A 14,983-nucleotide genomic window follows, 5' to 3' on the forward strand; every position below is an offset into this window, starting at 1 on the left:
AGTGCCTGTAAATTGACTTTGTATGACTTATTTTACAAGATTAATGGTTACTCAGTGTGAATGAGTACTGCAATAGACATCCCAAACGGATAAACCATCCACGATGTCTCGATAATCAATATAATGATGCCACTTGGAATACAATAGCTGTAGTCCAAAACTTTACAAGGTTCTCAGATAAGAATTCCATTAGAAAAAAAAAAAATTGTCAAATTTTATATCAAATAAAGAATATTGCATGCAGACTCTAGTTGGCTCATATCATCCGTGGCGGGCGTGAAATTAAATTATTATAATATTTTTATCATTTTCAGTAGGGAGGCCGCAGAACACTACTTTTGCTTAATAATGGCGGAGTGTGGTTCTAGCGGTCAGTCTTATTTCTAGTGGATCTCCTGGCGGGATCTCGGGGAAACGTCGGGAGAAATGAAGAGATTGGGGTAAAACCACAACAAAAAATACAAATAAGCTTATTTTCGAAGGGTAATTATATTATAATATAAGGTAAACTGTTCCCAATATCAAGACTTTTTTTTTTTTTAAATTCCAAATGTTTATTGTTCTTGGTTTTGCCAAGAGAGAGAAAGAGAAGAGAGAGAGTGCATGTGTGTGTGTGTGTGTGTGTGTGTGTGTGTGTGTGTGTGCGTGTGTGGGGGCAGACCAGACCCGCAGCCTCCCCCCCCCCCCCCCCCCCCCTCCTTCCCCTTCCCCAAGCACAACCTCCTCCCCTTGACATCACAGCTCGGCCCATCCGCCATGATGGTTTGTTAGTCTTTAATCATAATATTAACGGTTAGATTTCACAAACATGACAAACGTACGCTATTTCTTCGTCGGTATGTTAATCGTAATGTACATGATTCCCTGCGAGTGCTTATAATGTCTCAACAATTCCTACGTTCAAAACTTACAACATCCATGCATTTACAAATACAAATACTCGAACATTTTCACCGCACCTCAAAGATAATTATTCACCATCTTGTCTCGAAGCGTCATATGCCTACTATCGTATACGGAAATAATGAAATATACGCAAAAGTTTATTTTCTATGTACAAAAAAAAAAAAAGAGAGATGGTGCATGACAGCATGATGATGCAAAAGTGTACAATGTGAAAGCGCATAATAACGGTTGTGATAAAAGTAGCATTTTTTCAGCATTTTGTTACAGCACAGAATACATGTATGTTGTATACGGTGACGTCCTTCAGTTGAGGCTTTGAAGTGATGTCGGAAAATACAGCGTCTATTATGTTGCTTTGACCATAACGATAAATCAAGGATTACTGGCAAAAAAGACACTTTATTCGAATGAAAAACATATCTTTCAATAACTATACAGAAATATATTGTTCACAATATGAGAACAATCGATTCAGAAAAATGGATCATATTTTGATTTTTCCCCTCTCATTAGGCCTAATACGTGCTCAACAGTGGATGACGATGATCTACAACAGTCTACAGATGTACCAAAATTCGTTGCTCTTAAAAAAAAAAAAAGGTAATTCCATCAATCCAATCACACAGAACAAAACCTGAATGTAACTGTAATTTACTGGTAGCATCATGTAGGTCCATCGTAGGATCAACATCTTACAAGCAATAACTTGGTATCCACTCCCAATGTAGTATGATTATAATAAAAGTATTCAAATGCTTCATCATAATTTTGCGCCAGTGTTACATTCTTTCAACTAGAATCTTGTAGACCAACATGCACAGAAAGGATCAAGTTTATACATTTACTCTCTAAAAGTGTCTCGGGATGATTTAAGAGGTAGTGGCAATAATACGTAAAGTGGAGCTGCTCCTTGCTGTTTCGCTGCTCCCGTCTGCAGACGATCCACGATCCACACTCATGTTGCGTTGATGAAGGTATTCCAGTCTGCTCAGAAAATGCATAACGCTTGATTTGGTCATCAGACATCAGCGAAAACCATTGTTTTGTATTTTCACGGACTTGACCCGATTTGGTGATAAAATATATTGCAATCCATTGGTATCTCTAGATAGTGCAAAATAAAAGATATGATTATTGATTCATTTTCAAGATTTAGGACATTTCTCCACTTTGGAATCGTGTACACTGAGCAAAATAAAGGAGTCAATGACTTACAATGATTTTAATCATTGATTTCGATTTCCTAATCACATAAATGTTTTATATGCTTTCTTTGGTCCTACAGCCTGATTAATCATTTTCCTTATTTTACGCCTTTCAATCTTACCCAGACTTAGTAATACCAGATTTCTCTGTCTATAGACTCCATTGCTTCGTTCTTGTGCGTGCTCAAGGACCCCCATTTAAGCCCTTCATAATTACAATGACGTCTACAATCATTGGTAATCAACACTCGTTTGTTTTCTGTTTTTTTTTTAACATTAAAAAAGTCATAATCATTTGTTTTATCTCTTTAATTATAATACGTACCTCCCACTGAGCAAAAACTCATCTTAATGAACTTTTCCCTCGATCCGCAAGCATGTATGATAATGCACTATACACACTGTACCTATACGATTTTCTTGCGAAGTTCTACAAAAGTATATTATATATATTGGCCCCGAACAATAAAATGTAGACAGTATGGAGTGGAACTTATGTGAGCTTGATCATTCCGAAATACGTGGAAGAAGGGCGCATGTCGACTGTTCGTGAGGGGTATGACGACACAATGCCCACGTGATCTCCGCCATCCAATTGAATCACGCCGCTGGACTGACAAGAGCCGAATCTAGTTCGTGAGAAGAGCGAGAAACTGTAGTGGAGCTACAAGGGAACGTGGTGTTTAATTTATAGCTCGGACAATTACATTTTGATAATTGCTGATATAACTATAATGGTCAGGCAATAGTGTGTAAAATTATGATAATTAAATTCCACTGAAGACAAAGGAACGAATGATTGCATTCTTTTATCACATTTCTTTACAAATCTAGAGAGATCTTCTCCTTCTCGATATCAGTTCCCTTTATTATGAAATGAATATTGCATAAACACCCTAATTGTTAATTGTGATGAATACTATATATTATGGGGAAATAACGGAATGTGAAGAAAAGAAGGTGAATATAAAAAAGGATACAATTTCTGACAAAGATGGTTAAAGCAAACGAAAAATCAAGAAAAAAGTATAACAAGAAGAAGAGATGAAGAAGGAGTAAAACAGAAGAAGGGGGGGGGGGGGGGGGGACTTAGTAAACCAAAGGTTATTATGATAGTTGTGTCTGAAAATCGTCCAACCATTTTATGCGATTGAAATTAATCTGCCAATTAAAGGACAAGTTCACCTTCATTAACATAAGGATTGAGAGAATGTAGCAATATTAGTAGAACACATCATTGAAAGTTTGAGGAAAATCGGACGATCCGTTCAAAAGTTATGAATTTTTGAAGTTTTTGTGCAGTCACCTCTGGATGAGAAGACTACTGCAGTGTATGATGTCACATGCGTACAACAATATAAGGAAAATATAAAGAGAATTTCACAAAATTCATCTTTTGAAAAAAGTACACATTCCCTCGACTCGTTACAGACATATTTTATGGGTAATAATATTCCCATTGCCTTTAGAAAGAAGCAAGTCAAGTGCTCTTTTATTATGCGAAAAAAAGTGAAAATATGTTGAATTTTCTTTACATTGTCTTTATTCTATTGTACTCATATGACATCACGAGCCTTAGTAGTCTCCTCATCCAGCGATTCCAACACAAAAACTTTTAAAAATTTATAACTTTTGCATCGATTGTCCAATTTTCCTCAAACTTTCACTGATGTGTTCTACTAATATTGCTGCATTCTCTCAATCCTTATGTTTATGAAGGTGGACTTGTCCTTTAAGTTATCAAGTCTGCTTTTCGGTCGGTCACGTCAAAGATGTAATCTCCTCATGCCAATATCACTGCACAATGAGCCGCGAGATAGGCGATTTGATGCCTGGTTCAGTAAGAAAGATTTCAACTGAAACCGACTCACCTTGCAAACGCCGATCCTCGCACCCCCAAGCACTTCAAAAAAGGTCTGCCATTAACCACAGTGGAAGCTCCGTAAAACGCGGATTTGTCGTAGAAAAGAACCTGTATGGGGGTAAAACAGAACAATTGCAATGCACTATATCAATACCATATTCAAGTTGGCTTTCAAAGATAAAAAGGAAATTGAGTAAAATCAAATAGAGAGAATGCTAGCAGTTTTCTCAAAAATTTGCGGAAATCTAAAGCTTCAAGTGTTTTCGCAAAATCATGACATTGGTCGGAGCTAGTATTGTACTCATGCGATGGGGGGTTTAGGAGAGACTATGACGAGACAACCTTGCAGCTCTTCTGTTGGTTTGCACACAAGAGTGTTTTATATATATACATATATATATATATATATATATATATATATATATATATATATATATATATATATATATATATGAATATGTATATCTAGTCAATGATTGAGCAACTACAACCCCTTTTCCCCCTAAACGTCACCATCATTGGGTTATTACAAGACTATAATTTTGTGTTGATATGAGAAATACAAATGATTTGTTTTTCATTTCATTTCGAAAAGGATTATTATGAGTATAGTTGAGGTTATCATAAAACAGTATAATGAATGAAAATGTTATTCATGTATAGAGTATTTAACATGATATAATGACTGAGAACTCACGCTGCTGTAGATATAGTAGTGGCCTCTCTGTAATACCGTCACGTTTCCATCACGACCAAGTGTGAACCCTCCAGTGTTGGTACTAACGTGCCAGGAATTGAGATGTCCGTATTCATCTGGTATCAACCGGAAAATGCAAGACAGGGCGGGGTGATGTTGAAAGTATTATAGAAAAGATGATTGTGCCGGATGAGTATTTACCTATTTTCGTACAAAACAGAATGCCTTTGTAATCAATATGTTACGACTTATAACCATTCACGATTATCGTCACCCCTAATTATGATAGCTATTATTATTATTATATACACTGCTACATGATTGTGTCACCATCCCCTCCGGCACCACCCCTATACCGGCACAATCACTACCACTGTTCTTTCTATAGTCCTCCTTCTTCTCCATTCCTCTACTCGCAACGACCCCACGTCTTCATCACATCGTCCATCTTCTTCTCAGCATCATCTGTCTATGAATCATGGGCGTAAATCCCGGGGGGGATGGGGGGGATATATCCCCCCCTGAAATGGAGGAGGGGGGGATGGCCTGTACAATCATCCCCCCCCTGAATTTTGAAGAAAAAAAAAATGGAGGAAGCAGAAATGTGATTGTATCAATTTTGGCATATTGCATGAAGTTTGTACGCCGGCCTTCAGACAGGTAACAGAGCTGAACAGTATTCTATCTTGTAGGAAATCGAATGCATAATTTTCTCAAGCGCTCGCTCGCTTCGCTCGCTCGCGGACATGGACATACACCGTAAGGTATGGCTCAGACGTTGACAACGTCAAATAGTGTAGGCCTACGTGTAAACATGCTAAGACGAGAGTAACTTGGGACCATCTGCAAAATATGTACGAAAACAAACAAACAAACAAACAATAACAAAACTATATTGCCATAATTGAAACCCCTCCATTTCCTGAATCATTCATGAGGAACGACAGTGACTGATAATTCAGTCAAGATACATCTATGGGTATACCCAGGGAAGATCAGGGGCGTCAAAAATATCTCGGGGGGGGGGGGGGGGGGGGGCAAAGGGCATTCGCCCCGCCCCTACGAAAGTGTTTAGGCAGGCAAATCATTTATCCCCCAAGCAATTTCCAAGATGAGGACAAATTTCGAACTTTCTTAATGGAATTATTGTCCAAATACCGCCAGAACTATGCACCAAATCGTTGAATTGCAATCATAAACATGCAAAAGCTCAGCTATACCGGATCCCTTTCGATAAGTACACTGTTGAGATTGACGTATATTTCCCTAATTTGTCAAAGAGTGTGCAGCATATCTTTCACTTAACAAATTACTCCCTCATATGCAGAGGCGTCGATGGGGGGGGGGGGGATGGTTCCCCCATAAAAGTGGGACAAACCAAATCGCAAAAATATAGCTAAAAACGGCAGTCTTTGGGGGTGTAAAATGTCAAAATTTTAAAGCTCGCTCGCTCCGCTCGCTCGCATTTAAGCGCTAAGCCATTCCCCTGATGTTGCTACCAGTGATTGACAACAGTTGCGCCCGGTGCGCCCCCTCCCCCTAATCTCCAAAGCAAAAAGTATAGCTACAAATGGCAGTTTTGGGGACTGTAAGATGTCAAAATTTTTCAAGCTCGCTCGCTTCGCACACTCGCATTTAATCATTATGCCATTCTCATGATGTTGCTGCCATAAATTGCCAGCAGTTCTTCGCCCGGTGCTCCCCCTTAATTTCCAAAGCTAAAAATAAAGCTATACAAACGGCAGTTTTGGGACTATAATAAGTCGAAATTTTGAAGCTCGCTCGCTGCGCTCGCTCGGATTTAATCATTATGCCATTCTCCTGATGTTGCTGCCAGTAATTGCCAGCAGTTTTCGCCCGGTGTGCCTCCCCTTAATTTCCAAAGCGAAAAAAATACAGCTACAAACGACATTTTCTGGGATTGCAAAATGTCAAAATTTTAAGGCTCGCTCGCTCCGCTCGCTCGCATTATTTTAATCGCTATGGCATTCTCCTGATGTTGCTGCCAGTGATTGACAGCAGTTGTGCCCGGTGCGTCCCCTTTAATTTCCAAAGCGAAAAATATAGCTACAAATGGCAGTTTTGGGGACTGTAAGATGTCAAAATTTTCAAGCTCGCTCGCTTCGCACACTCGCATTTAATCATTATGCCATTCTCATGATGTTGCTACCAGTAATTGCCAGCAGTTTTCGCCCGGTGCTCCCTCCTTAATCTCCAGAGCGAAAAACATAGCTACAAACGGCAGTTTTGGGACTGTGAGATGTCAAAATTTTGAAGCTCGCTTCACTCACTCGCATTTAATCATTATGCCATTATCCTGATGTTGCTGCCAGTTATTGCCAGCAGTTTTCGCCCGGTGCTCCCCCCCCCCCTTAATTTCCAAAGCGAAAAATATAGCTGCAAACGGCAGTTTTGGGACTGTAATAAGTCAAAATTTTGAAGCTCGCTCGCTTCGCTCGCTCGCATTTAATCATTTATTTATGCCATTCTCCTGATGTTGCTGCCAGTTATTGCCAGCAGTTTTCGCCCGGTGCTCCCCCCTTAATTTCCAAAGCGAAAAATATAGCTACAAACGGCAGTTTTGGGACTGTAATAAGTCAAAATCTTGAAGCTCGCTCGCTTCGCTCGCTCGCATTTAATCATTATGCCATTCTCCTGATGTTGCTGCCAGTAATTGCCAGCACTCAATTCGCCCGGTGCTCCCCCTTAATTTCCAAAGCGAAAAAATACAGCCACAAACGACAGTTTGGGGGACTGTAAAATGTCAAAATTTTCAAGCTCGCTTGTAACAGTTTGTCAGAAATATATCACTCTCCTCCCACTTTATATTTCACGCAAAAGAGTGAGACATCCGATCCCTGTAAAGTGTGTGTGTGTGTGTGTGTGTGTGTGTGGGGGGGGGGGGGGGGGTTACCAAGCTTCTCTCACCCCCCGTCCCCCTCAAGGCTGCGCCGGTTCGGTTATGGGCTTGTAATCGTGGTGATGGTGACTATCGCCGATCATCCCCCCCACTCCTCAGTATGGATTTACGCCGTTGCTATGAATACCCTCCTCCTCCTACTCCTCCTCCTCATAATTAGCATCCTATTATTTCCTTGTACTCTCCAATCTTTCTCCTTACGCTCCTCCTCCTGCTCAACATTTCTCCTCCCCTCCTCCTCATCGTCTTTTTTCCCAATATCCTCCACGTCACTGTCATCCCTTCTATATACCCATGTATTCTTTCACTGTTTAACCCTTTCTGTATAATGTCCTGTCAGTTCTGAATCTCCTTTCCTTCAGTTCCATCCCTTCCGTCCTCTATCACTTTCTCTTCTTCTTCCTTTCCCCCTCTTCCCTTTCTATCCTGTATACCTTCTATCCCTCATGTCCCTCATCTTCATTCCTATATGCTGCTGCCTTTTCTACTCCTTTCATTATCTCCCATTCTCCATTCTCCGCTACCAATATTATGCACCGATCGTACAATCTCTTTCTTATTCTCATCTTCCTTTTGTCTCTATCAACTTCTCCCTCGATTCTTCTTTTTCTCTACATCCTCTCCCTCCATCTCTCCTCTCCTTTTCCGTGATCGTCCTTCCACCACTAAACAGTCTTCCAAGTCTTCCTGCCATCATCTATAACAACTTCCTCCACCACATCTTCTCTCCTCCATCTTCTTTCTCATCCTTCTCCAGGGTAACATTCATTCCCTCCCCCTCCTCCACATCCTCCTCCTCCTTATTTTTTCTTACCAAGTCTTGTGAGACCGGAGAAGACATTCTCTGGCATGGCCTGAAGATGGATGGCACTCAGAGGAGAGTTGGAAAGCTGTACGGAAGAAAAAGGTAAGACCGACTGATTGCAAGGCTCTATGCTAACAGAGAACGCAATATAAGATAGTTTCAATATATCTTCTTGGTGTACAGAGGTAAACAGAAGACGACCTTTCATATTCCTTTCCCACTGTTGTTGTTGTTGCTGCTGTTTTTTCTTTGATGAAATTTTAAGTTTTCTCATTGCTGGGAAACAGTCTTGCACTTTCTCTTTCATAAAAAAGCAGGTCTCAATTGTTGATTATTTGCTTCCCTAGTACATAATCATAAATCATAGCATTATGTATCTACACTCTAAGAAAAAAAAAAAGTTTCAATTCTGCACCTTTACCCGTGTCGCACTGGAAGCACATTTATGGGGAGGCCTACAACTTTGCACTTGCACCTTTCAGACCAGAAAGGTGCAAAGTTGCACCCTTAAAGGTGCTCCAAGAGTGACACTGGTTTTAACGGTTCAAAGTTGCACGGTCAATGCAGGGAGGTCAAAGGTACTCCCAGTGCGACAATGGTGAAGGTGCAAATTTGAACCTGGTTTGCGTAGAATGTCAGTGCATTTACGGGCATATAGCAAATTCCAGTCTCGTAACATATTTGTAATAAACGATATCTGGCACTATGAAATTTCACAGTCATGACACCGAGTACTTTGCTTATGGCCTTGCTGCTTTTAGCATGATATACAATGATATATATTTTTGACGCATGGTAGTGACCGACCCTAAGCTTCGTTATTCGATCGCGGCGTTTGCACTGTCAGAAAGAGAAGACAAAATATCGTCGAAATAGCGCAAAGTGACGTACCTGAGAAGACGAAAGACCTGCCGTCATTGTAGTGCCTGTTATGCAACAATTGAATGAAAGGTAACAATAATTGAATAAAACAATTTCAAACTCACAAGGCAGTAAAAAAGAAAATAAGAAGAAGAATTGTTGTTTATAAGGCTCAAATATTAACACTTCAAATCGATTCTCCGCCAAGATGACAGATCTTTTTTTTTCCGATTTAGGAGTTACACTTTTTTTTTCCCTTCCACAGGGTGTTTTATTCATACACATATTCAGAAAGTCACATTTACAAATAATTTTTTTTAAATACAAAACAGAATAATAATTTGGTTATCGACAAACAGTGGCCTACTGCACTTGTACATATAATAACAAAATTTCTTTAACTTTTTTTACAACATATAACTTATATCATTCTTTTATTTTATTGGCAGAAATAACCCTGAAAACACTATGAATATCATGTAATTTTAATATTCAAAAGCACTTAATAAATAAAGCCCATTTTTTCACAAAATTTTTTTCTCTACTATTCATTTGACTTATACATTTTTCCATCTCAAAATAACATTTTATCTCAGATATTATATGTTCGAATGACGGAACGGTCTTTTTTAATTTCGCTGAAAAAATTTCTCTTCTTATAACAATCATCATACAGTTTAATGCACTGTTGTTGAGACCATAGAATCCGAATAACTTGTGTTGGTTTGTAAATACAATTTGTTTATCTATCTTCAAAAGTAACCATCGCTCAAACTTATTCCATATATTATTTGAATAAGGACATGAACAGAATATATGCATTATGGTTTCCTCACTGTCATTACAAAACGTACACTTTTTATCTGTTACAAAACCAAATTTTAAAAGAGCGTCTTTCATATATAATATTCTATTGAGAATCTTAAATTGAAACCACCTCATATTAATATCAATAGTTGATTCAAAAGGAATTAAACAGTATAAAGACCATGTTTCATCATCAAGATCCAACATACTACTCCACTTAACAAAACTGTTACAATGTTTTGACGTGTGTCTTAACAACGTTTGATAAATATCAGAACAACCTTTCTTATGTTTCAGTATTACATTTAAACCATGAGGAATAAAAGGGTCTGCTATTTTCGACATGCAGTTTTTTGCAAATGATTGGATAGAATTACACAGTCCACCGTGCTGAAGAAAGTTAGTTTGTATACCAAACTTCCTCTGAAATTCAAAATATGAAAGAAATTTTCCATCATTATCTAACAAGTCATTTATAAAACGTACACCTTTTTTCACACCAAGACTTAAAATATACAGTGTTATTATTCATTTTAATCAAAGGATTATTCCAAAGAGGCTGGCTTGCCCAATTATCATTTGTATTAATTTGTAGAAATTCTGAAAAAGCCAGAAGTACCTCTTTCCAAAAATCATTAGACATTACATTGGCAAGTTTTTTGTAGTACAGTGACCCCATAAATAAATGAAACGATACTGGTTGGGGCAAAAAAGAACGGAACATGTGGAACGTATAATTTTCAGTCTGCGGATCACAAATAAACCTTCTGATCCAGGATATTTTAAGAGATTTAGCATGCAGGAAAACATCAATCATTTTAGTACCACCATGACAATATAGCTGGCACATTCGATTTCTATTTATTTTATCGGGTTTATTTTCCCATATGAACGAATAAAAACAATGATTTATATCTGTCAATGTTTTAAAATTTGGTTCAGGAAGTGATAACAACAAATAATTTAATTTTGACATCAATAATGATTTAACTACAGTAATTCTTCCTAAAACAGTAAGTGATCGTTTAGACCAAGAGGTCATTGTGTTTGTAATATCTTTCATTTTTTCACAATAATTTTGTTCAACCATTTCATATAATTTAACTGAAAATTCTATTCCCAGGTACCTAAAGTACCTACCCTGAAAAATCCAGTCAAAATTACAATCTTCCAATAATTTAATTCTACAATTCCGATTCTTTCCTATCCATATTATTTTAGTCTTTCTGGGGTTAATTCTTAAATTCGATATGTTAGCAAAAATATCAAAAATCTCAAGAGCATCTTTTAGATCTTGATCTGATCCGTTAAGTGTTAAAAGTGTATCATCTGCGTATTGTAATACTTTAAAATTTTTTTCATTAATTTGCAACCCAACCACAGAATTCGTGTGCCTAATCATAATTCCAAGAATTTCACTGACCAACAGAAAAAGGTAGGGTGACAAAGGATCTCCTTGTCGACAGCCCTGTTCTATTTTGAATCTATCTGTAAAATAACCGTTCACTAAAACACTGGAAGTAGCATTGTTGTAAAACAACTGAACCCATTTTTTCATAGATTGGCCAAAGTTAAAAAAATCTAAAACTTTAAAAAGAAACTTATGAGACACAGAATCAAAAGCCTTTTCGAAGTCAATTAAAAGTAACAAACCTGGTATATCATGTAACTCTGTATATAAAAGTATATCATACAGTAAACGAATATTTTCACCAATGTATCGACCTTCCAAAAATCCGGTTTGATTTCCATGTATCAAATATGATAAAAATTTCTTAAATCTGTTTGCTATACAACCAGATGCCAGTTTATATATTACATTCAATAAAGAAATTGGACGCCAATTCTTCAGAAACTGTCGGGGTTGATTTACTTTTGGAATTAATGTGATTACTCCCATTTTTTGTGCTGCCGACATTTGTCCTGAAAAATAAGCATAATATAAGGAATTTAACAAAAAAGATTTTATTTCCTTCCAAAAAACACGATAAAACTCCACGGTAAAACCGTCTAATCCGGGAGATTTATTACATTTCATATTTTTTAACACAGAGTATACCTCTTCTTCATTTAAGGGACCTTCTAATGATAACGACATTTGTTGTGATAATTTTGGTATGTCAGAAGATGACAATAATAAGTCTAAATCTACATCTGTGGTTTCTTTTTCTTCATACAAACAGGAATAAAACTTAAACACTTCTTTCTGTATATCGCACTGATTCATAATGATATCATTTTCACAAAAAAGCTGACGAATTTGTCTATTAACATTATTTTGTTTTTCCAAGGTTAAGAAATACTTTGAGGGCTTCTCTCCTAATTCCATCCACTTAATCCTGCTTCTCATTGCGATTCTTTCATTTTCTTTTGAGCGTAATATTTCAAATTCTTCTTTCTGTTTATTTATTTCATCTAATATTTCACTTTTATCATTACACAATAATAATTTTTCTTCTAAATCTTCTATATTTTTCTCCAATTCCTTTTCTCTATCAATATTTTGCTTTTTAATATAAGAAGCGTAAGAAATAGTTTCCCCACGTATTATCATCATTAAAGTTTCAAAAAATAACTGATCATTAACAGTCAGCTGACATTCACCAATTACGTTGTCATTGTGATCAAACTGGACATTTCTCTTTGCATAAAATATAATTTTATCTTTTATAATTTGTTTAATTTTCTGAACATATATTTCATCTTTCAATAAAATATTATTAAATTTCCAAAACCCTGGTCCCCGTTTAAACTCATTAAGATTTAAACTAAGAGACTCATTAAGATTTAAACTAAGAGCTACACTAAGGAACTAAGGAGTTACACTTTGGTTATAAAACTTCCCAGTATCCTGGTCAAGACAGACTTGCAGGAACCAATGCTCGTGGTTAGTTGATCCTTGTTATTATCGTTTCCAAAGTTTGGTCAAAATTCTTTCAAATACTGTTTTCAGAAGCGCACTGAATATTCTCACCACGAATCAACTGACATTTTGTTTTCAATAGAGCAATAAGGAAGTAGAGCTCTTTGTGTTATTTCACTTAGAGAGTGTGGAAAAGTGTTACATCAGTTTAAAAGACAGAATAGGCATATAAGTACTGTTTCATGATCATCATCACATCTAAGTATCCCTAAAAATTCAGGGCGGTATTACTTTTTTGTTCATTATTTTGCCAAACAGTAAAATTTGCTACAGTTTTGTTATAGCTATATGCACTTGTATAGTGTAGTGAAATAGTTGCAAGTACAGCCTTTATTATAGTCACATTTACCTGGTGGTCCCTGAGGGCCCGCAGGCCCGGGTGGGCCCTTCACACCCTGTGGGCCCCTGACACCCTGTGGCCCGGGCAAGCCTGGGGGCCCAGGAGTTCCATCAGAACCTCGTGGTCCTTTGGGCCCTGTGTTGTGTTAAATCAGCGGAGAGAAAAAATTAAAACAACAGACATTATAATTATGCTTTGCAAATATTCATCCCAACGAATCTGTAAGTCATCTTTATTTCGTAAAGTAAGCCTTCATAGCATCCACTAAATATTTTCTGTTATTACATGGCAATCAATATGGGAATTGCTTCATTTATGTTCGTTCAAATAGGGAGGTGCTAGAGAAGGAGAGACAACTACTGCTCTCCTTTGAAGTCATGCGGCACCGCCGAAAAGTTATGCGTTCAACTACAGGTGTTACCCATGTGCTTTGACAAAAGAGAGCATCAATAATCGGGACTAGCGCTCTCACATCTAGAAATACTTGCTCCTACTGCAATTCGCTCTCTCTTTCAATGTGATGGCAACAATGAATTTGTGTACCTTGAATTGGAGCAGCGAATCAAAATGCAGTGTAAAACTCACAAGCTTAACAGCAAATAGTTTAAAAACACGCCGGAACACGCTTTAGCGGAGTACTTTATTTGAAAGATCAAAATATCCCTTATTAAAAGATAGAAAATTAACATGCGGAAATGTGCGCATTATAGAAAAATATTGGGTTTTTAAAGGTACTAGCCCACATTTGCAAACCCACGAAAATCAAAACTGCATAAAACAGGTCCAATATGACTTCAAGTACAAGTTATAACAGTAACATACCTCACCTGTCGCTCTTTGTCTATACCATTCGATAAAAGAGAGAAAATCATCGTTTTAAAATCAATTTTCAAACCGGGTCAACCCGACCCAAAATCAAATTACGAGCGCGGGCTATAGCTACGTATATTGTACATGTAACACGTACGTGGACCGGAGCTAGCGAGCGTTATACGCATGCATACGGATTACGGTGCATTTTCATTTATTTTTATGAAAGTAATGGACTAATTGGAACGAAATTTTGCACAGGTGTTACTGCAATCATACCCAAACTCCATGCTAACTATGAGACCATTTGCTGCAGGTTTAAAAATGTGGGCTAATACCTTTAAGAGGACCTAATTTTCATTTCATTTCGATTTCGATACATGTATAATTTCGATACATGTTTATAATATTGAATTCTTTCCTAAACTATTCTAAATCAATTCAAGTATTTCATTTAAAATTTCGCGGTGAAATAAAGCTTGTAATTCAACGAAAGGTGAAATGCGTTCTTCGTCTCCGAACTTCGTCTTGCAACTAGAGCGGTGCCGAGCATGACTTAAAAGCGTAGTGGATGCTAGACAACCCATTGTAACGCCTTGAACCCAAACATTGTGTTTGCATGAATTACGAAGAGTTGCCACTCCATCTCTGTAACACCTCCCTGGTTCAAAATAGCTGCGAAATATGCAAACAGACTGCCGCTTGACTTTCGTCTCCTAAAAGTCTTTAAATTCATACCAATGAAACCTTCCATTTTCGTTATCCGTGGTGAAAGCTATGAAGGCATTAATTATATTCCATAACACAATACTTTAACTGTTATATGACACTTAGGCTTACTGTTA

General features: G+C 37.4%; 1 protein-coding gene across 1 annotated transcript in view; it reads right to left on the bottom strand.

The window, feature by feature from the left end:
- Window positions 1–2,559: 2,559 nt before the first annotated feature.
- Window positions 2,560–14,983, bottom strand: part of LOC140244839 (uncharacterized) — a 28,428-nt gene continuing 16,004 nt past the window's right edge. Inside the window, exons 5-10 of the mRNA XM_072324449.1 lie at window positions 13,338–13,463; window positions 9,289–9,323; window positions 8,407–8,482; window positions 4,673–4,788; window positions 3,983–4,083; window positions 2,560–2,740 (exon numbers count right to left, since the gene is read on the bottom strand). Coding sequence (XP_072180550.1) covers window positions 2,605–2,740; window positions 3,983–4,083; window positions 4,673–4,788; window positions 8,407–8,482; window positions 9,289–9,323; window positions 13,338–13,463 — 590 coding nt within the window. The 3' untranslated portion in view covers window positions 2,560–2,604. The remainder of the gene's footprint in view (window positions 2,741–3,982; window positions 4,084–4,672; window positions 4,789–8,406; window positions 8,483–9,288; window positions 9,324–13,337; window positions 13,464–14,983) is intronic.

Source organism: Diadema setosum, chromosome 21 (genome assembly GCF_964275005.1).
Source record: "Diadema setosum chromosome 21, eeDiaSeto1, whole genome shotgun sequence".
Lineage (NCBI taxonomy): Eukaryota > Metazoa > Echinodermata > Echinoidea > Diadematoida > Diadematidae > Diadema > Diadema setosum.